At 40.1% G+C, this 21,969-nt stretch overlaps 1 protein-coding gene across 1 annotated transcript; it reads left to right on the top strand.

The window, feature by feature from the left end:
• The first annotated feature begins 2,273 nt into the window (after positions 1–2,273).
• LOC118556527 (FERM domain-containing protein 7-like) lies at positions 2,274–21,270 on the top strand. Its single transcript, XM_036146718.1, has 12 exons — positions 2,274–2,691; positions 13,508–13,612; positions 13,686–13,728; positions 13,972–14,050; positions 14,338–14,435; positions 14,595–14,709; positions 14,908–15,055; positions 16,478–16,573; positions 18,018–18,181; positions 19,092–19,160; positions 19,468–19,543; positions 19,768–21,270. The coding sequence occupies exons 1-12, from the start codon at positions 2,563–2,565 to the stop codon at positions 20,983–20,985; spliced, it is 2,340 nt and encodes a 779-aa protein (XP_036002611.1). The 5' UTR covers positions 2,274–2,562; the 3' UTR covers positions 20,986–21,270.
• Positions 21,271–21,969: the final 699 nt, after the last annotated feature.

Genomic DNA, 21,969 nt, shown 5'->3' with positions numbered 1-21,969 from the left:
GACCATAATATATTATTAAAGCGACTGGAGAGCTGGGTCAGACTCTCTGGTACAGCGCTCAGTTGGTTCAAATCCTACCTAAAGAACAGGGACTTCTTTGTCTCATCAGAACAGACAAAAGTCACACGTGGGGTACCCCGTGGTTCAAAGCTCGGACCCCTTCTATTTAATATATGCTCCCACTAGCTGAGGTTATAACAAGAAACAAGATTAGTTACCGTAACTACGATGATACACAGCTCTACATTACCAGTGTTGTTTTTGGCAGCCATGTTAGTTTTAGTCTTAGTGTTTTTGGACTAAAATGCTTATAGTTTTAAGTCAGTTTTAGTTAAAAAAAAATTAATTTACCAAATTAGGTCAATAAGTATTGGAAACCAGACTTAAATTTGACAGGCTGTATCAAATCTTGCAATTCATTAAATGGATTCAGGTGGTCTAATCACTTCTATGGCTGCAGGTGTATAAACTTTGATGTAGAGAAACTTGACATCATGAGCTCGCAGATCGGTCATATTCATCCAAAAATTACAACAATAAAGGAATGGTTTTAGATATACACGGCTTCTATCAAACAGCAAATACTTCTAGATTGAGGATTATGTATTAAACACAGGTAAACTGGAAACAATGGTCATTATTTAAAAAAAAAACATTCTTACTTTGGCAGTTATGCCTTTAATACTGAATATTTGCAAGAACAATGAACAAACATGAGCAATGGATGAGGAACAGATATGCAAAACCTGACGTTTTATGCCAGTTATGGTTTCTGGGATCTGGATGAAGAAGACAGAAAAATTGGGGATAATATAGCTATATCTCTGCAGACAGTTCACCTCCTGTAAAGTTCTATAGGTGAATATGACACAATCAAATGCAGGTTATGATTAATGACATCACTGACATACCCTTGTGGCTTTTAGCCAGCAGATGCTACGTATGAAAACAAAATGCATATACATTGACCTGTTTAAAACATGGCAAAGTGATGACAGAACATTAAAACACCCTAATCTAAATCTACACTTCAGCCCTAAACTCCTAGTCAGGTTCCTAGAAAACAACGTTGGCTCAGTAGGACTTTACACGCAGTGAGTACTTCTGGTCTCAACGAGGTCAGTAATCGCATAAGGAAATGTCCCTGTGAGGTAACAAAACCATGTGCGCGTACAGACACACACTCTCATGGGCTCAAACATTAAGTACCCAATCGTCAACGCAGCTGCAGGCGGTATGAGGGAGCTGCACTACTGGCCTACTTTTGGACAGGTCAGTGCTCTGAAAGCATCCACCCACCATGAAATTCATATTATTCTTATGGAGGACACACACACACACACACTGTGGCCTCACATAGAGCTTTTCAGAGCCACAGATGTTCAGATGCTGCTGTAATAGTCAATGTGACGGAGTAATTTAGCTGGGCTGTTGGTCAAAATTGTCTAGTTTCAGTGCTTTTTAGGTAGGATTTTCTTATCCTATGGTTGCTTTAAAGCAGCAGCACCTAAACGAGTAGTGAAATTACATTAAGATATCTAATTTTATCATATATTAAGTAATTTGCCCTAACCCGGTGGTTATGTTTTCTATTTGATTTACAAAATAATAACTTTAAACTGATGTGATGTGTTAATGGTAAAAATATAGAGAAAAATATAATGTTTAAAGCATGTGCTCTGAATCAGATTGTGCCTTAAAACACATCCTTAGAAATGTTAAATTTAACAAAAATACTTTTGTATTTAAATTTTAGCAGGACCTCAAAGTAGAAAAGAAAAAAAAAGCTACCATTAAGCAAACAAAAACATCAGAAATTATAAAGAAAAAAGGTACATTACGCCTCACAGTTGAAATGTTATTGTCGCTTAAATACATTTATTTGCCAAAAAAGTACAAAAGCTTGTAAGTTATTATGAGAAATACATAGATATAAAGTAACACAAATTAAAGTTATTCAATAGCCCAAAACATCCAAGCTTCTTAGTGAAGAAAAAATAAATAAATAATAGAACACATGGTTACAACAATGAGCGAGGTTTCTGTAGATGTTTTTCCTCGAAGCAAAAAACTATCAAAGAAACATGAAGCTGATTTATTGGGCCTGAAAATCTGGCTTGATGATAAATTGTTGACTATTTACTTAGGAGCATAGATGTATTATTCTAAATAAATGTAGGTTTTAACTAAAATTATAATTTTGCTTGTACTCTTCTTACAGATTTTTTTTATCTTTATCATTTCTAAAGTTCCTATTTTCTGTGTAAAGTTGGACCCGCAGAGCGCCTCGTGCGGCTCTCACTTCCTTCGGCAGCTCCTCAGACTCTGATCAGCGGCTTAGGGCGTCTGCCGCGTGCCATGACGCATCCGGAGAGCGCGCGCTCCATCAGCAGCACCAACTCCAGCCTGCGCCGCGGACCACCGGAGCAGCCGCGAGGATGAGGGCGGAGAGGAGCGCGTGAAGCTCTCTCTGCGCGCGCTTTGACTCTCATGAAGATGGATTTAAAGGCGACTTACTGTTGCTGCTGTTTGTCCTGAGAAAGGCGGGGGCCTCAGAGGGCGATGGGGGACCAACACCGGCGGACACGAACTCTAGGAGGTCTCGCGACCAAGTCGCGGGTCTCCAAGGAGACCAAGCTCCGGCTGCGCGTGATCTTCCTGGACGACAGCGAGCGCACGTTCGAGGTGGAGGTAAATCACACCTTTTCCTTTGTGCAAACCCTACAACTGATTGAAACATGACACACGCTGATGTTTAAACAGCTTAAACCGTCTGGATTTATCCCAATAAACATCATAAATGTTTATCCGCATATAAAAGCTGTTTCAGTCTCAACCCTACAATCTATCAACATTGTTAATGCAGATTTACCTGCTATACTGACACAGTTTAACCTGTATTGCATTTGTAAAAAAAATGTCCACACTTAGTATTTTTTGTTATAATGGTTTTTTCCATTTTTTTAATAAACAACAAGTTGATTAATGTTTTCCTAATGCTCAAACCTCAGGGCTGGTACTAGGCTGGATGAATACGTATTTAATGGCTCACCAGAGAAATCAGCATGCTCTAAATATGTGCTTGGTAAAAAAGGACGCAAGAAGAGTGCACAAACTGGTGGATAAGAAGCAAAACCAAGAGACACACAAGAAGTGTACGTAATGCTGGGCTGGATTACCTACTAAAAGGTGCCAAAAGTTCCACTCCATGCAATACAAGCTGCTTTAAGATCATCCTTTCCTTCTGTGTTTATTACACCTTGTGATCAGCTGAAAGGTCCCAAAATAGAGTAGAATCAGAATCAGCTAAAATCACCAAGTTTGTGCACATAAATAAGGAATTTCACTTTGGTTTCACTTTTGTCTAACCATGAATATGTCTAAAGGGAATAAACTATCTCTTTCGCTACTGGTTTTGTAACTAGCGCTCTGTTGTGGGTCAAAGTCTAAACCAGGAGTGTCCAAACTTTTTGGCTCGTAAGCCGAAATGTTCAAATCAAAGCACTTGAGGGCCAAAAAAAAGCAAACAAGTGCTGTGATATTTTGTTTTTTACCTGCTCTACAGAATATGATCGTTTTAAATAAAGAAATTAGACTATCTGTACATTGCCAATTTTAATAAATGACATCCAATCAGATTTTAATGCACTGTATGATTATTAAAAGACAAATGTTTTGTGTTATACCTAACATTCAATTGTAACATATTAACTCTAATTAAAAGTAAAACATGCTGGTTGGCCACAAAATCAGCACAGGGGCCGTAAATGCCCCCCCCCCACCCAGCCACACTTTGGACCGGCCTGGTCTAAACAGTGTGTTTCCTAGGTGTTGCCGGTTGTCTGCGGAGATATTAGCTGCCCCTTGTTCTGACCCTAGATCTGTACAAGTCCTGGATGGAGGGAAGGTCGGCCCCAATGATCCTCTCTGAAGACCTAATTGTTTGCGACAGGTTGGACTTGTCCTGTTTTGTGGATTGGCCAAACAACACAGTGATGGAAGTGGGCAAAACAGACGGAATAACGGTGGTTTAGAAGACGACCAGCAGCTGCTGCGAAAGGTTGTGAACCACAGAAGACACAGTGTTGTCGTTGACGACTGTGGGTGGTTCTGACTGCACCAGTGGGACAACCAACCCACTGCCTGTCTGTACGGAGATTCATCGCTGTCCTGGTCAGGACCTTTGACAGGGGTACCGTCTGAAACTTCAGGAGTTTGCCCAGAAAGGTTGACTAAGGTGCAGGGAGAAGAGGACACACCCTGGCGCTGACGGTTCCTGAGCGGAAGAAGATCCTCCTTTGCGTCACCTGTTGATGCCGGTCAGTCATGAAGCCGGTGACCCACTGACGGGTGGAATCTGGTGCACTGAGCTGGGTGAGCTCCTGGTGGAGGATGTCTGGGTTGACTGCGTTGATGGCTGAGCTAAGATCCACAAACAGGACCCTGGCATGCATCTCTGGGTGGTCGGGGTTGTATTGGTTAAAATGTATTCCCAGCTGTACTGCATATCTGCCGATCTGTTTGCACCGTAAGTACATTGCAGGGGGTCCAACAAAGGGGCTGTGATGTCCTTCAGATGAGACCAGTTGCTCAAAGGATTGCATAACCACAGACATCAGGGCTACAGGTCCGGTCATTTAATCCTGTTATGGTGCATTTCCTGAGGACCGTGATGACGGTGGAGCATTTAAAGCATAAGGGAACCTTACACAGGTCTAGAGTCTTGTTATGCTGAGACGGATCAGATGGTTTGGTGTGTTTCTGCCTTAAGATGTGGATGAGTTGGTGGAGATCGTGAATTGCAGCTATTCAACCCTGTAGGGGAGATTGTTAAGCTCATGTGCCAGAGGAGGATTCTGTTCAGGGTGGTGGGTGGATGGGTTCTTGTAGGCAGTGATGTTTTTCAAACCATTCCCAACTCCAGCTGGGTTGTTAGCTAAGAAGTTGTTGTTTTTTTACCTTCTCATTATAGCTTCTTTTAGCTGCTCTGATCTCTTTTGTCAGTTTGTTTCTGGCCTGCTTATACAGGGCCTGGTCCTCACTGCCATAAGCCATTTCATACACATCTTCCTCAGGTGTCAATTGAACTGTGGTTGACTGTTGTATGTGTGAAAGGTCTTGGTCTGCACACACAATGTCCTCACAAAAACTGATGTATTAACTGACAGTTTCAGCAACAATCCAATCTGCAGAGTCAGAGCAGGCCTGTGAAATCTGCTTTGGTGTCTCCATCCACTTCCTTACAGTCCGATCTACAAAAACGTTTTCATTTCTGCCAATAGGTAGAAATGAAATCAAGCAGACGGTGATCAGAATGCCCCAAAGTGTCCCTGGTGAAAGCACAATGTGAATCTTTAAAAATCTGTGTAATACTGGTCTAGGTAAGAAACTGAAGTTAACCCAAGTATAACATGTGCCTGTTAAACAATTCTGAACTGTAAGGGGTAATATGGGATTGCAGACATCAGGTACAGCCACCCAGTGCAAAGACCTCAGGTTATCCTCCAATGTTTGTCTGATCTGACAAAGATGTCCATTGACATAATGCCATGCTGATAATAACTATCCTTGTATTTAAAGCACTGAAAGACCTTGGATGACTTACCTGCAGGGCGACCTGCTGTGTGGGAGTTTCCTTTGGGGTAAATCCCACGTGTCTTATGCAGGTGAATAATGGGATTTGTCAGTAATGTCTGTTTGGTTCTGAAACCATGGCTGCATGAGCTGAGAGCACACAGGGTCCTGGATCTTGGTGGACCAGCTTGAACTAAGCGAAAGCACAAAGTGATCCATGATGTATTGTCCGCAGTATTGCATTTATTGTACAATTATGATCTGAAATGGGCACCAGGTGTAGAGCATTTCTCAGAAACGGCGACTAAGTTAAATATTAGCTTAGCGATCCACAAAGCTAAATTGTCAAGTGTTTCTAGCTGAAACAGTAAGGCTCTGTCTCATTCCGCCTACTTCTACACTTCGAACACTTAGTTTTAAGTATATAGTGTAGATAACACAAAAAGTCAGTGCACTGAAGATACCCGGATGACCCCCTAAAAACGGTCACAAAATGCAGTGTGTAACGATGGACCCTACTTGCACTAAACGGACGCCATATTGACTACAAAGCGGAAAGGGAGGGGCTAGGGACGCCGGGAAGATGTTCCCATTTTGAAAATAATGGCGGACAATTCAGCCGAGACAGCCGGAGCTGCGACACCGCAATTATATAAATGTAAGTAATGGTGGTAATACGAGGCATTGTACTCTCGTCTAATGCATCACTTACAAAATACACGAACATACCTCATGTTCAGCCAATAGTAGGAGGATCCTGCGTTGACGTCAGAGGCGATTTATTTTCCACATGCTGTGAGTGTTAACGATTGGTTAAAGAACGTGTGTATTTGTAAACAAACGCCGGCATATAGTTTTGGTGGGCTGAAAATTCGCATTCACGTGTGTTGCGTTCGTCACGTCATCCCATCATTTCCGGTAAGCGTTTCAACATAAGTGTTCCTTTTAGAATAATACTAACGATCGAAAGTGGGCACTACGGCAGTAAGTGGTCAGTGCACATTAGCAGTGCACTGACGGAAGTATTCGGAATGAGACACAGCCTATATGTTGGGAAAAATGCAGACACTTCTTTTATTTAACAGGCTAACAGGCTTCCTCAAGTGTCTTTGAGTGACGACTCATTTGGTAACATTTTCTTCGTGTTCTGATTTGGCATAAAACGTGCCATGTTCCCTCTCCATTTGTGTGTAAAGAAATAAACGTCATTATAAGAATTTTAAGAGTTGCTCACTTTTTGAGAAAATGCAGCCTTTTTTAAACGCAACTGTACATTAAGTCCATCTTTCTTCAGATGTTTAAGAGACCAAACAGCATCTTAACATGCAAGCAACAGAACAACGTGGTGCCCTTAGTTATCTGTATAGCACTTTGGTCAGCAGCGTCGCTCCCACAGCATGTATTCAGTCTCCATGGTAACCATCTGCTGTATCCGCAGATGGCTAGCAGTCCCCGCCTCGTTACTGCTTTAGGGTTTGTTTTTTTACCGCTGATATGAACCATGGTATAAGGATATTTGAGTTTTAAAGCAGAACTAGTGGTTCTTTGACTGCACAGAATGATGTTAGCTTCCAGCACCTCTCGCTGATTTCCGAAAAGGTTGCTCTTGGGCAGAGTCATAAAACAAAAATACAGCCTCTTATTTGCAGGTGTAAATGATTTGTGTGTAAATCCATCCATCCATTTTCTAACACGTCTATCCCTTGTGGCGTCACGAGGGGTGCTGGTGCCTATCTCCCGCTGTCAAATGGCGAGAGGCGGGGTACACCCTGGACAGGTTGCCAGTCTATTTATTGTGTGTGTAAATCCAATAGTAAATAAACCTACCTGTTATATGCAGAATGAATATTAGCAAGAAAAAAAATCACTTTGTGGGAGTAAATCAATGAATTACTTCCCCTACAACAGTAGGGGAAGTAACCTGATGGATGGTCAGCTTCCCTCCCAATCAGGGGATAACGAGTAGCAGCCCCTGTTTTATTTATCTATTTTTTAACAACAGGGAGGCACCAGTACAGTTTCAAAACCAGATTCTCTGACTGCGTATCTGTCTGTGTGTACAGCTTGCGTTGTTGTGTTTGCAAAGTGGCTCCATTTTCAACGGCCAAGCCTTGTGTCAGTGTTCCTGTTTGCCTCTGGGACATCGGTGGCGTCTTAACAATGGGAGGCAAGAGGGATGGGGGAAGACCAAATTACATAGTAAAAAAAGAGAAACTATGAAGAGAAGAATGGATGGATGGGCTGGAGCAAAAAATAAACTGGCAAATATAGTTTATCTGGTTAAAGGGGACGGTAATGAGAGCTACCCAACAAACACACGCTGCAGTCTCCAAAATAGAAGTGGAGCTGCTTCTTCCTGTTTATTTCTAATTACTAGTTTGAATTTTAAGATTTGTAGGAGTACTGCACCAACACTCCAAAGAGATGTTGTAATAATCTTCTTCAGCTCCAAAATCAGGTTTATTATGCCAACGGTGGTTCTTCCAAAGACAGAAGCTCAGACATTTACTCGGTAGACGAGAGGAAATAGGTTTTCTCCTCTGACCCCGATCCTTCAACCTCCGGGGCAAAAACACAATTAATGAAAAGGAAAAAAAAAGAAGACATTGATGTAAAGAGTGAACATGAAGAAGCTATACCGCATGTAGGATGGGAGTTCCTTCTATGGAGGGCAGCTTGTTGTGGTTTCAGAAACTACGTGTTATAAACAAAGATTTTCAAACGAGATTTTAAAAAAAAGGGTTGTCCCTGTATCTTCCCTTTAACTCTTAAAGCCTCCAACAGCTTCTATATCACGTTGGACCTGATAAACATAAGATGCACTATTGCGACCGGTTCATTCTTACCAAGTGCTCTACAATTTAAAGCAGAACGATGTCCATAACCATATAATATACATATATACCACACTTAGTCAAGGGTTAACAAATAAAATATCTTGATGTTCAAAAACTTAAAGCTATAGTTGGCAATCCTGTTCAGAAACACTTTTTGTTATACTGAGTGAAATGTTCCTTCCATCCTGAGAGTAGTCAATACATCATGGATTTAGAAACTCTGACTAAGGATTGGTCCGGCCCACAAACCGTCTGTCCCTCCAGTTCCGAGGGGATCACCTTATCAATTGGTTGTCCCACATGCCAATCACTGTGACGTGCACACGTCACAGTGATTACGTGTGCACGCTCGTTCCTTGCTAGTTATCACGTGCTGGCTGCGCATGCGCACTTCTCCTGTTTATGTATCTAGTTAGCTTTGATGTTAAGTCACTACCTGGAAAAATATACAATGACGTAATGGAATACATTGAGTTCTGTATGGGAAATGTGGCTATAGACCTACACATCTGGGTTTTCCCTTGACAGAAAGCCTAGATAACAAGTCAGGATCCGCAATGCTGCCTTCAGGACAGGCAAGAGCACCATGTATAGTGCTACTCCGACTGACCTGAGAAGAGGGTGCATTCACTCCACCCCTGTTTGGTCTGCTTTAATCGGACTCTGGCTTTTTCCCTCAGAAAGTTTGGTTAGTTTGGGGAATTGGGAATGTCCAGTTGAACTCTGATGCGAGCCAAAAAAGCGAGCTAGGGTCCGCCTTAGGGACCCAGAGACTGCCACTCTGGGTCCCTGAGCAAGACCCTAAAAACCGAGACTGCTCCCCAGGCGCCGCACAGTGGCAGCCCACTGCTCCCCACGGGGATGGGTTAAATGCAGAGAACAAATTTCGCTGGAATGTATGTTGCAATGACAATAAAGATGATTATTATTATTGTTTGCTGCTGCCACCCTACAGAGTAGCGTATAACAGTCTCCATGGTCCTGTCCCTCGTCCTCCGCTCATGCTGAGTCCACTGTTGAGTTGTGCTTGTCTGGCACACCTGCCAAAGACGGCATTGCAATAACACGGCTAAGATCTCAAGACGTTTTGTTTCGTTTACGTTTTCCCCGTAAAGGAAGTGGTGCCGTGTTGCTGGCCAGCCTCTTTCCTTCTGTGTGTCTTGGTGCAGCGCCACCACAGGTGAGGGGTTGAACAGGTTGGTCAAAAGGTTTGGTTCATTTGATAAAGTGCAGTCTGAAATCAATCCGCACCAGAGTCTGCCGGACTATCGGGCGTGAAAACAAACTAAGAAGAGAATAGAGTATGACCTGGGCACCAGCAGGAGGTGTAGCAGGGTATTAAAAACATCACTTAACTGGATCTTTGCTTATTTTGAGACATCAGTGCAACACTAATCTGCTCAAACGACCAACTTAGAACATCACCATAATAAAACATACAATCAAATACAACAATACCCCTTTACAGCAAAGTACTACACCAGCCAACATTATTTCTTAACTTAACATAACTTAACTTCTTTAGGATCTCTGCTTAAACTGCAGTAAGCCAACATGAACACAGTTCAATTCAGTCAAGTTTAGTACTCACAAGACCTCGAAGAGGGGGCAAAAAACAAAAAAACAACAACATTGCAGGCCTGTTTAGAAAATAGGTTTTCCATCTTCAGTCCAAACTTCAACTACATGGTTATACTTGTCCAAACGTATGCTGATTTATGACCAATTCTCAAACTTTTATTCTTTTTTCAACCCTCTTTACTGCCTCTGGTAGCTTATCTTTGATTGTTTTTATTCGTTGAATGTCTTCACTTAAACAGTATCAGAGAGACTTTAATCTCAGAATATACTTTATATTCGTAATATTTTTATTTTTGTAATATTACACGTTTATTTTCGTATCCCTTTGGCTTCATTCTCCTGACTTTATTCTCGTAAAGAATAAAAATAATTAAAAAATCTAACCTGGCCCTATTACTCCAGGACTAAAATAGTTCTGCAAACTGTGACTATTTTGGAAATGTTCCCCCTTAATTGTCATACTATGATGTTTTTCTCATAATATTACCACTTTTGTCTTTTTTTTTTTTAACTTTATTCTCCTATGACTTTTTTTTCTCATATTAGTAATTTTATCTCTTTAATACTCCCTCAAAAAGTCTGTTGCTAATCTGTGTCTATACCAGATCTTAAATGGTTCACACAGTTTTATGAAATAATGACGACCACAATGTTTAGATTTAACCAAATGATTTCTATATTCATAACACATACACATATATATTGCCCTGCAACAGACTGGCAACCTGTCCAGGGTGTACCCCGCCTCTCGCCCAGTAAACGCTGGAGATAGGCACCAGCACCCCGCGACCCCATGAGGGATTAAGCGGATCAGAAAATGGATGGATGGATGGATACACATATATATATATTTCTCTCTCTCTTTCTCTGTCTCTCATATATATATATATATATATATATATATATATATATATATATATATATATATATATACAGATAGATAGATAGATAGATAGATAGATAGATAGATAGATAGATAGATAGATAGATAGATACATACATACATACATACATACATACATACATACATACATACATCAATAATCTGGACATATATAAACACACACCTATTTATTAAGAATACTTCAAAATCTGTATATGCACATCGATCAAAACATTTTGATCAGCCAATCTTTTTACAAGTATATATAAGCTCCATCTATATCTTTCTATCTGAATACTTAAAACATATACACAGGGAACATAGACGTTCACTATTTTCTGCACATACAACATGGCGGTGACGTTGACGTGCAAACCTGCGCCCAATGAGGCGTCTGAGTATATATGTGTGTGACTACAGCCTTCACCTACTATATTCTATGTATTCGTTTTATTCTTTGTAAAAATCACAACAAAGCTTTATTTATAATCCTGATTTCCTCCCTTTCCCCCTCTGTTCCTAATCCTTTTGGACTCCATTCTCTGTCTCCTATTCTTCACCCCCTAGTTCCTAGAGGTTGGCAAAAGGTGCGCATTACCGCCACCATCTGGTTGGAGTGCGGTTCTTGATCATTTGTATATTGAGTATGTGTACGTATGGAGGGAAATTTGTCTTTTTATTATTCAAACAAATAAAAAGTAATTTTAATCAAAATAAATATGTGTGATCAAAGTAAGTATGAAAAAATGAAAATGTTTTATCAAAATAGATATGTGTGATCAAAACAAATTTCGCTCTCTATATATAAGTATATACACATACTAAAAAAATCTATTTCTATTCTTCCTTTGTATTATTTTTAATTAACTTGTGTTTGCTCCATAAGTTAAATTAATACATAATTATTTTTCAAATTCTAGCCTGAATCCTCTTTCATGCTGATATTTCAGACATACCAAGATAACAAGTTCTGCTGTTTCATGCTCCCCACGGTGGTCACAGCTACCCATATTATGCTTTTGTATTGTAAAAAGTATAATTAAGTGTAGTAATGATTAGGTCCTGCCTTTTTGATCCTATAAAGCCATAAAACCATCTTCCTGTTCAGACCACTGGGATTCTTACTTCAGATTCTAACACAATCTAAAGTAGTTTATTGGTGGAAAAAGTAAAATGTCGCTGGATGTTGGAAGCAAATAAAACATGGTTAATAAAAGATAATATATTTTCTGTTGGACCCAACATATTTCCATTTACTTTGGATAACCTGGATCTAAACTGTGTTGTCTAATTGCTAAATCGATGTTGCAGTCTTACTTAACACTTGACCGTACACAGAACAGCAAATGTTCTACGGATGATTTCCCGTCGTACACTTGATGTAACTCGGTTCCTCCGCTGTCACTAACTGCCTCCAGGACGGTCATTTGTTTCCAGTAATCATCACTTTGTCCTCTGATCTCTCTATAATCGGCAGCAACTGCTCCGTCCCTCCTCCTCTTACTCCTCCTCTGTGACGAGTTAATGAGGGTCTCCCAGTGACCCACGCCGATGTGTTAAACACCAGGGAGAGGCCAGCAAACGCTAAAATAAGCCTCTGCATGTAACGCTGTGTAATTAGAGAGATGGGAGAGGAAGAGGGACAGATGTGCTGATGTAACACCAGGGAAACAAATGTTTTAAAGATGTTCAGCGGAACTGTGAACAGTGTTTTTTGGGTGAAAGGATGTCTTAACCGCCTAAACCGCCCAGGCTAAAGTCATTGTAATGTTGATCTCTAAAACCTCATTGGAACTGGACCTGCACAAATTATTGATTTACAGTTAATGTAATATACATTTTTGCAGTACTCTTTATTTGAATCTCTTTGTGTTTTATCCGTACACCGGATCACAGATTTCTGGGTTTAAACGCATGAATGGCGGTGTGTACATCACATTGAGGACAATTCTGGTAAATTGCAATTAATATTATTGCAGTATTTGAAACTAATGAATGCGTTTGCATCTTTTTTCTAAAGTAGTGATGTATTCAGAATTAATATACTTCCAACATAGAGGGTCAAAATAAAGTTCAGTACTATGAAACACTTAACATCTTCTCCTGAGCTAACCTACAGAAGTATTACTATAATATAAAAATGTAATGTAATTTCATAGTGTGGAATTTCATGATGGAAATTATAATCCATGTTGTCGCTCTTTTTTGCAATAAAAAAACGTATATATATATATATATATATATATATATATATATATATATATATATATATAAATTCTTTACCTTTTAAAACACATCCCGTGTATCAATAGAGGATGGAAACCTCAGTTTTGCTACCCTTTTCATGTTTTTAAACGTTTAGCACGTATTACACCTTATCCCAGCAGTAAATGTGCAATTTTTTGTTAAAAATATGAAGAACAGGAAAAAAAGTACATTAGAAACCAGAATAATTCTTGTTAACTGAAGTAGTTATACAAAGTCTCAAAATTAAGGCCCGGTAATTAAAGTAACTAAGCGTTTGTATTTTTTTGCCTTCTAATTAAAGACATCTCAATTACAGAAGCCCCACTTATCCCCTCTCTCTCTATCACCCATTTTAATTTCCGCTCTTTTTTTTTTCTTTTTACAGCAAAACGTTTTAGGTGGAGACTTCTTCAACAAAGTTTGCGGTCATCTTAAACTGCTGGAGAAGGAGTACTTCGGACTGGAGTTCAGACACCACAGTGGCCATTACGTAAGAAACAAGCAGTAAGACAGACGTGGACGTTTTACATGCTGCTGCGTCTCTGAACATGTTTCTGTTGCAGGTTTGGTTGGAACTTCTTAAGCCCCTAGTCAAACAGATTAAATGTAAGTTGTTTTCTCCCGTTTAAGACCAAACAGCTATAGGTGTGTTCGTTCGTTGGAGCTATTCTGACTGCTTGACGTAAATAAAATTAACTAAAAATCCAGTTTCTATTCACATAATACAAGTGGACTTTTAACAGACATTAAATGTTTATGAATAGATTGTTTAGTTCACATTATTGTTGCTTATTGTTCTGTTAAAACAAACCTAAAAAAAATAAAATCTAACCTTCTTCTGTTTCTCAGACACCAATGACTTATTCTTTAGGTTTATAGTCAAGTTCTTCCCACCAGACCCGGGGCAACTAAAGAGAGGCCTTACAAGGTAAAAGTTTATCAGATAAGACATCAATATTACAAATATCTAAAATGTGTTATAACCGAGGCAGCCCAAAGCCTTAATGTGGTCCCCATAAAACCATAATCAACCCTCTCACCTATGCTATGAGCCTGGTGACCTGGAAATGAGCCCCATGATAAAACTGCTTAGGAACATTAAACTGTAACCTGTTATATTTTATGTTAGCTAGCATTTTATAAATAACATCAGCTCTCAAAGTGAACAAACTCAAAACGCACCTCCCATCCTGGTTAACTGCTCTGTATGCGCAGGTATCTTTTTGCCTTACAGATAAAGCAGGACTTGTCTAACGGCAGTCTAACGTGCAACGACAACAGCGCCGCCCTGCTGGTATCACACATACTGCAGTGTAAGTACGCAACACACAGCTTCACATCTGAAGCTAACTTTAGTTGTTTGTTATTCTGAGATCGATTTGATAATAATTGCGGGCGCTTTGAATGGATTTAGTCAACAAATGATGAAAAACAGACGAAAAAAGAAATGCGCACGTCTCTGTGTCTTATAGCTGAGATAGGGGACTATGACGAGGAGCTGGACTATCAGCACTTGGAGATGAAGCACTATGTCCCTAACCAGGAGTATCTGGACCACAAAATAATCAAGCTTCACAAAAGACACAGGTATAAAGAGACAGGATCTGTGCACACACAGACAGCTGTTGTTTCCTAATCCTATTTCCATGGACAAAAAAGTCCATGCATAATATGGATATTACATGTCTATAATACCACTGTGTTATTTGAATTTAGCTTTTAATATTTTTAACTCCTAATGCTGTGTGTTTAGTAGGTTTTTTTTTTTACTGTCTCTGTCCTTAGAGGAGTCTCTCCAGCAGAATCGGACGTCCAGCTGCTGGAGGTGGCGAGGAAGCTTGACATGTACGGCATCAGGCCTCACTCGGCCAGCGACGGCGAGGGAATGAGGATCAACCTGGCCGTCACACACTCCGGAGTGTTGGTCTTTCAGGCATGTGCTTCGTGGTTTTTAAATGAAAACTGGCAACCTCTTCACATAGAGCTTCCCACCAGGGATTATTATTTTTTTATTGAGAGTAATTTATTGAATATCTTGAGACCTTATTTTTATAAAAAACAGATTACAGAGACTGGCAGGTATTTAGTGCCACCAACAGGTCACCCTTTGCTCTTTGGCACAGACATGAACTTCAGTAAAATGAATGATTACCAGTAAAACACAAGGCTTTAAAAAATGTTTACACACTTTTTCAGATTCTATTTAACTATATAGGGTATTTCCTGTATAACAGCTTTATTTATTCTGAGATTAAAGTGAACTCAGATGGACTCTATTTACTAACTAGAAAAAGCTATTCCTGCGTAACAGCGAGTGAGAATGCTAATCTGCAGAATGATTTGAGCAGAAAATGCAGAAGATCCCCGCAGAAGAGGAAAAAGTAGCTGAAAAAACATTGCAATCAGATTTGAAGAATTAGGAAAAAATGCAGAATTTGAAGTGATTTGAAGAATTTAAAAAAAATGTAATTATTAGAAGAAATAGAACAATGTGAAGAAATTGAAGAATTTGAAAAATTTGAAGGAATTTGAAAAAATGTGAAGGAATTTGAAAAAGTTGAAGAATTTGAAAAGATTTGAAGAATTTGGGGGGAAAAAAGCAAAAATTGAAAAATTTGAAGAATCAGAAGAATTGGAAGAATTTTAAGAATTGTGAAGAAATTAAAGGAATTTGTATCAATTTGCATTGATTTCAATGGGAACAGCAAAAAATCACACAAAAAGTGAAATATTTTAAAAAGAGTAAAAGTTAGCATAACCATGAGATATAGCAGGCATGCCGAACAAGCCGAGCCTTTTTATACCAAAATTGTTGAAATCAGTTGGAGTATGCGGGAGTAGTTAGACGCTGACGGAATAATAATAATAAAAAAAAACAGGAAAACAATCAGTGAGAATGCTGTATAGCATTCTCACTAATTAAGTGACTTTCAAAAGCAGTTGGTGGCGCTGTATTTTATTTCAGGATATAATCAAAATCCTGGGCTTAATATATATGAAAACGAAATTTCGTTCTGTATGCACTCTGTGCATACAAAATGACAATAAAGAAAGTCTAAGTCTAAGTCTATATGCATGCCACACTTTTCAGATTTTTATTTGTAGAACATTTTCAAAAAACATCATATTCTCCCCTCCCCCACTTAAAAATGATGCCCTTAAAAAATAAATCAAAACCCTGGTAGTTTATAGAGGTTTGTGGCACAAAATGTGAAAGTGATTCAGAGGCATGCATATTTTTTGCTCTCCACTGCATGTCTACATATTACATAGGAACACCTTTCATATTAAAACTGATGTCATGTAGTTATGGAGATATTTATTCACTTTAGGGGTTCTATCTTTTTTTTTCCAGGGAAACACCAAAATCAACACGTTCAGCTGGGCAAAGATCCGCAAACTGAGCTTCAAACGCAAACATTTCCTCATTAAACTTTACGATCAAGTTGGGGTAAGAAATATTTGTCACCTTATTTTTCTATTAGTCCTAAGAATATTGACAAAATTTTTTTGACTGTAGGTCTTTACAGGAACAGCAGAACACTGTGATAATTACTTAAAAAGAAAGAATGGTCCTTTAAAGGTAATATGGTAGATTTATAGACCACAGACTTGTAATTTCTTTTAATTTTCAGGGAGATGGCTCGTCTGAAACTGGCGACCAATGACGAAATTAATGGTTCAAATATTATTCAAAGTTGTACTTATTTCTATAACTTAATCTCTAGGTTAAACAAATTATACAGATTATCTTCACACGGATGGTTTCAAGCCTTTATGCCCATTAATTATGACAATTTTCTATTTGTAGCTAACAAAAACATACATTTAAGATCAGAAAATTACATCAGAATTATTAGGAAAACATGTTAATACTGAAATATCGGCTTAATGAAAAATATATTTAGTAGCTGCCTAAGCTTTATTTTAAAAATTGACTTTTAAGTTCTAAGCGAGGCCTCCTTGGAACGCATGTTCTGATTTATTGAATATGACTATGTTAGGTAAGCCGATACATCTTGGAAGCTGTGGTAGACAAGAGAGGGAGAATTGTAGTGTTGTGGATAAAAAAAGACACTTGTGTCTGCCATCCAGCCTAAGAAACTGGACTCTTTACATGACGGTGCAGTCTAATACATGTGGGAATCAAGTATTTAACAGTTAAAACACTGGGCCACTCTCAGAGGTGTGAAGTAACTAAGTACAAATACTTTGTTACCTTACTTTAATCAGAAATTTTGGTTATTTATACTTCAGTGTAGTCATTTTTTCAGCCTACTTTTTGCTCCTTACATTTTCATGCAATTATCTGTACTTTATACTCCTTACATTTTAAAAATAGTCTCATTCCATTTTATTACTACTCTACTCTAGCACTTTAAGTAGTTTTATACTCAGGACTTTTATACCTTTACTTTAGGAAAAGGTTGGAGTTGATACTTTTTTTTTAACCCTAGTATCTATACCTCTACTTGACTAATAGAAGTGAATACTTTCAGACGTCTGTACCCGACATGTAGGGCAGCTGAAGATTTCACCACCACATGAACAATACGTCTATCAAAGTACCAAGTGCCGGCAGCGCTGCCCTTTGCACACGCAAACATGCATCAACATTTGTTGAGACAGTTTTATATTTGAAATTCACCTCCACATCAGCCAAAAATACTTTGACCCATCACTGATGGTTTGATGGCTTAATACCAACACACAAGCAGGATGTTCAGGGTGTGAAGTAAGCAGTTCTTCCTTAACAAGCAAACACTTTAGTGCCAGATACCACATGTTTACTTCTTGATCAGATGGTGTTGATTTGGAGGGATTTCAGGTTAAAAAACTGGCTGCAATGTTTGGCTCATCAGCCTAAAACAGGTTTTTGTTCCCCGTCCATCCAGGCATCATGCAAGGATACTCTGGAGTTTGCCATGGCGAGCCGCGACGTTTGTAAATCGTTCTGGAAGATGTGCGTGGAGTATCACGCTTTCTTCAAGCTGGCCGAGGAACCGGAGCCCATTCACAAAACGCTCCTCTCCTGCAAAGGCTCCAGGTTCAGATACAGGTAGAAGACACAGAGGCATGCAGTGATCCATGTGTAAAGGCAAGGAAGGATCCTGTTAATCCTAAATGCTAGAACAGAGCTCAGCTGGATTTTGAAGACACTGAAAGAATTGCTGATGTCAGGATTAAACATTTTAGTGACAAGTAAATAAAAAAAGGTTTTTGAAGTCACATGAGTCACGGAACCACCTGTCCCGTCAGATTACGTTACCATTTCCTCCCTTCATGCTATAAAAGTGTCCACTTGTCACTTTTATACATCATTTATCAATTTTAAACCCTTATAAAAAAATAAATAAAGCTGTTCCCCCCCCTCAGAAAAATAAGACACGTTAAGTGATTTTTTTTCTCCATTTGTTTGATTTTGGTTATGGATCTGAGCCTAGGAATGTCCAAAAAATATATTTCTTCCTTTTGGTATTTGTGTAAATTTGTTAAAAGATGCTAAATTTAGAGTTTTGTTCATGAATAAAATATCATCACTTTTGGAGAAAAAAATAAAACTGGGATTATCAACTATTGTGATAGGCTGGCGGCTAGGTGGATCTTGACCAATGGCTCTATACCCAAAAAACACAGATTAGTGGATATGGATGGATAATTATTAACTAATATTAAAGCCAGATTGAAATCAGAGACTATTCAGGAAAAATATTTTGATTAAGAATCAATTGCAGAAGAATTGTTGAAGGAACAAACACAGATTTCCCAATTTAGTTTAAGAAGCAGATGAAAAATTTGAAGAAAAAAAAATCTTGAAACAGGGGAATTTATCCCAAAATAAAAAACCTGGCCATATCTTATACTACCTGCATCAATCCAGGTAAAGTTAGACAAAATGTCTAGGGACATTGAAGAGCTAAATGTAAATTTGTATAATTGATGACGATTAAATGTCATTGTTTTGTCAGCGGGAGAACTCAGAAACAGCTGCTGGAATGTATGGGATCAGGAGATAAGAAGCCTTCACACTATGAAAGGTAAGAATCATGTGTTTTATTATAAATTTCTCACTGAATTCAAATTTCAGTGACCCTTCTCATTAATGGAAAATCTTTCAAAATTGGAGAAAATAAATATATTTGTTTTTTAATTTTTAAAGAGAATTTGTAAAAGAAATGTACTGTTTTTGCTCCCTTCCAAATCAACAGTGCTCCCGTCACTTTATTATATTGTTGTTTAAGAATGTGAACAGGCAAGCCTTTCAATACATACGGGAATATATGGCTGAGAAGGGATTTGTGTCATCGCTGAAATGTGGTCTTTTGTTTCTTATTGTGTGCTGAGGACCTACGGTCAGTCAGACTACGACCCCAGACAGTGTCGGTCGTCTCCCGATCTCCTCACTGACGTTTCCAAAGAGGTAACCTGCCTTTAATCTTTATTTCACCAAACGTTTATAACAAGGTGAACTGCATCTTTAACAGTACAATGAAGAACGAGTAGACGTTAAAGAAAGAAAAATTTTACCCTAGGATTTAATGACTTCCTTAAAGGCTTTGAGCATGTGACGCCTTGTAGTCTAGACCTCTGTCTGTAAACTGCAACAGTATAACCGATAATAAACGAGGGTTTTTTCCCCTCCAGTTATACGAACAGACCCGCCCGCTTCCTCGGACCAGTCGTGCTCTGGCGGTTCACAGTCAGGATGAGATGGACGTACGCCGCCGAGGACTAAATAACGCGGACCTCGGCGAAGGAGGGGCTAAGCGCAGCCAATCGTCCAGCGAGGTCAATCAACGACCACACTCCCTCGCTCAAGTCACCCCCCTCTCTCCGTGGCTCCACCAGTCGACCCCCTCGCCAAAGTTCAGATCCTCATCTGTGTCTTTGACGGAGGACGTGAGGGCGGGACGGAACGGGGCGCAGCGACAAGCCCAGAGGCTGGCGGGGGTCTATGGCAATCGCTCGAGACGCCGGCCCAACCCGCAGCCGCACCCAGACGCTGCTCAGCAGCTGGTTCTTCTCTACCCCAACAGCCCCGCCTACCAGTACCACCCTGTCCTCCCGTCTTTTCCATTCGCCGCCCCCTCTCCTCTAAACCGACACCCCTACCTGTCAGATTACGTCACCATTTCCTCTCTGGAGCGCTTCCCCCATGTAAGGAGGCAGGAGTACGTGCCAATAGATGGCCTTTCGCGACCCGCTTTCTACCCCTTAGCCCATGATTCGCCGTCCATCTCACCCATCAGGAGGAACTTTCGCCCCTGTGGTTCAGGGGGCTTGGGACTGGCAAGGGTCTACCAAACGGGAAGCAACGGAGGGAGGCTATTGGGCGTTGGACACACAGAGGCGGGGCATTACAGTGACGACTCCAGCTTCTTGCCTGGGCTACCTCGCCGTGTGGCCAGCCAACCAGATGTGAAGTTCCATCTATCCAGGAGCGCAAACCCAGCCTTCAACCCCGCCTCTGAGTTTAGACCCCTCGGCTACTACCCTCACCTGACGAGGCCCTCCAGACCCACCTATCTCCCGCTTAACTCCTCCCCTCTGCCTGACCGGCCTGCCTCCATGTGCATGATCGGCGGCGCCGCCGGCAGCTACAGTGACTCCGACCCGGAGGTTTTCTACCCGTATTACTGCCCACCTCGTCAGCTGGGCAAGGTGGTGGGGTCCGCCGGCTTGGCCAGGATGCGGTTTTCCTCCGGAAGTCTTCAGCTGGACGAAGAGGACGAGGGGGAGGAGGAAGAGCAGGAGAGGACGGGCGTCGCTAGAACAGAGTCCAAGGTTGAACAGGACAAGAAGGAAACCAGCGAGGGAGGGAAGGCGAAAGGAGCGGCAAAGATTACTCAAGTCACTCTATGAAGGCTTTTTACTCTCTAAAGGTTGACGGTAAGATCAGTCAACTCCCACAGGTTGCATTTCAAAAGACGTCAACTGTGGGTCGTTAGGAGGACCATAAATGTTATAAAAGCTTAGGTGGATACAAAATGCATTGTTGCCTTGTTTTAATGTTTCTTAGAAGTGACTGATGTTTGGTAACTGTATAATTCAGTGAAGGCTGATGACAATTTTTTTTTCTTGTTTTCTTTGTTTACATCAATGTGAATTACAACTGTGATGAATCTTGCTTCTAAGTGTGGTCTTTAATTTCAGTCAATGGTCAGCCTGTATTGGTTGAAGAACTTAGGAATTTTAAAATAGCCCCAACCCTTCAAATACTTAATAATACCTCAGACATGGTGTGCTCCTGCAGCTTTTTCCTCATTTAGTCATGTTACAATTACAACCCTGTAACTCAATACGCTGGAATACTTTGGGGAATTTCTCTCCCAGCTTTGCACTTCTAGAAACTGAAATATTTGTCAATTCTTCATAACATAATAGCCCAGGTAAGCACAGTCAGGTCGCCGCAGATTATGACCTGGATTTAAGTCTGGACTTTAACTAGGCCATCCTAACATGAATATGTTTATCTTAATAATTATATTGTAGCCCCTGCTGCATGTTTAGGGTCTTAGTCCTGGTGGAAGGGGAACCTCTGCCCAGTCTCAAGTCTTTTACAGCCCGTAGCAGGTTCTTCCCAGATCGCCCAGTATTTTGCTCCATCTTCCCATCAACTGATTGGCTTCAATGGACCTACAGAAGAAAAATATCCCCACAGCAGTATTTAAATATGGTGTTTTGTGTCTGGAAATAAGTGCTTTTCAACTTTTTTTCCTGATTTTGGATCAAATAGGAGGCACCTTTCCATGATGAAAATGTTTTTATGGAATACCTTCCTAAATGGCCTTTTGGTCTCATAAGTTTCTTTTGCATTTGGGTTTACTAAACTCTCTAAATAATGTG

This window comes from Fundulus heteroclitus, chromosome 14 (genome assembly GCF_011125445.2).
Source record: "Fundulus heteroclitus isolate FHET01 chromosome 14, MU-UCD_Fhet_4.1, whole genome shotgun sequence".
Classification (NCBI taxonomy): Eukaryota; Metazoa; Chordata; class Actinopteri; order Cyprinodontiformes; family Fundulidae; genus Fundulus; species Fundulus heteroclitus.
Note: the sequence above shows the minus strand (reverse complement) of the source record. Positions and strands in the feature narration are given on the sequence as shown.

Bases quoted from the DNA above. Each gene is read 5' to 3' on its own strand.
- LOC118556527 (XM_036146718.1), top strand. From the start codon at position 2,563: ATGGGGGACCAACACCGGCGGACACGAACTCTAGGAGGTCTCGCGACC. The intron at 13,613-13,685 runs GTAAGAAACAAG...TTTCTGTTGCAG, and splicing joins GACACCACAGTGGCCATTAC to GTTTGGTTGGAACTTCTTAA. The intron at 14,436-14,594 runs GTAAGTACGCAA...TGTGTCTTATAG, and splicing joins GGTATCACACATACTGCAGT to CTGAGATAGGGGACTATGAC.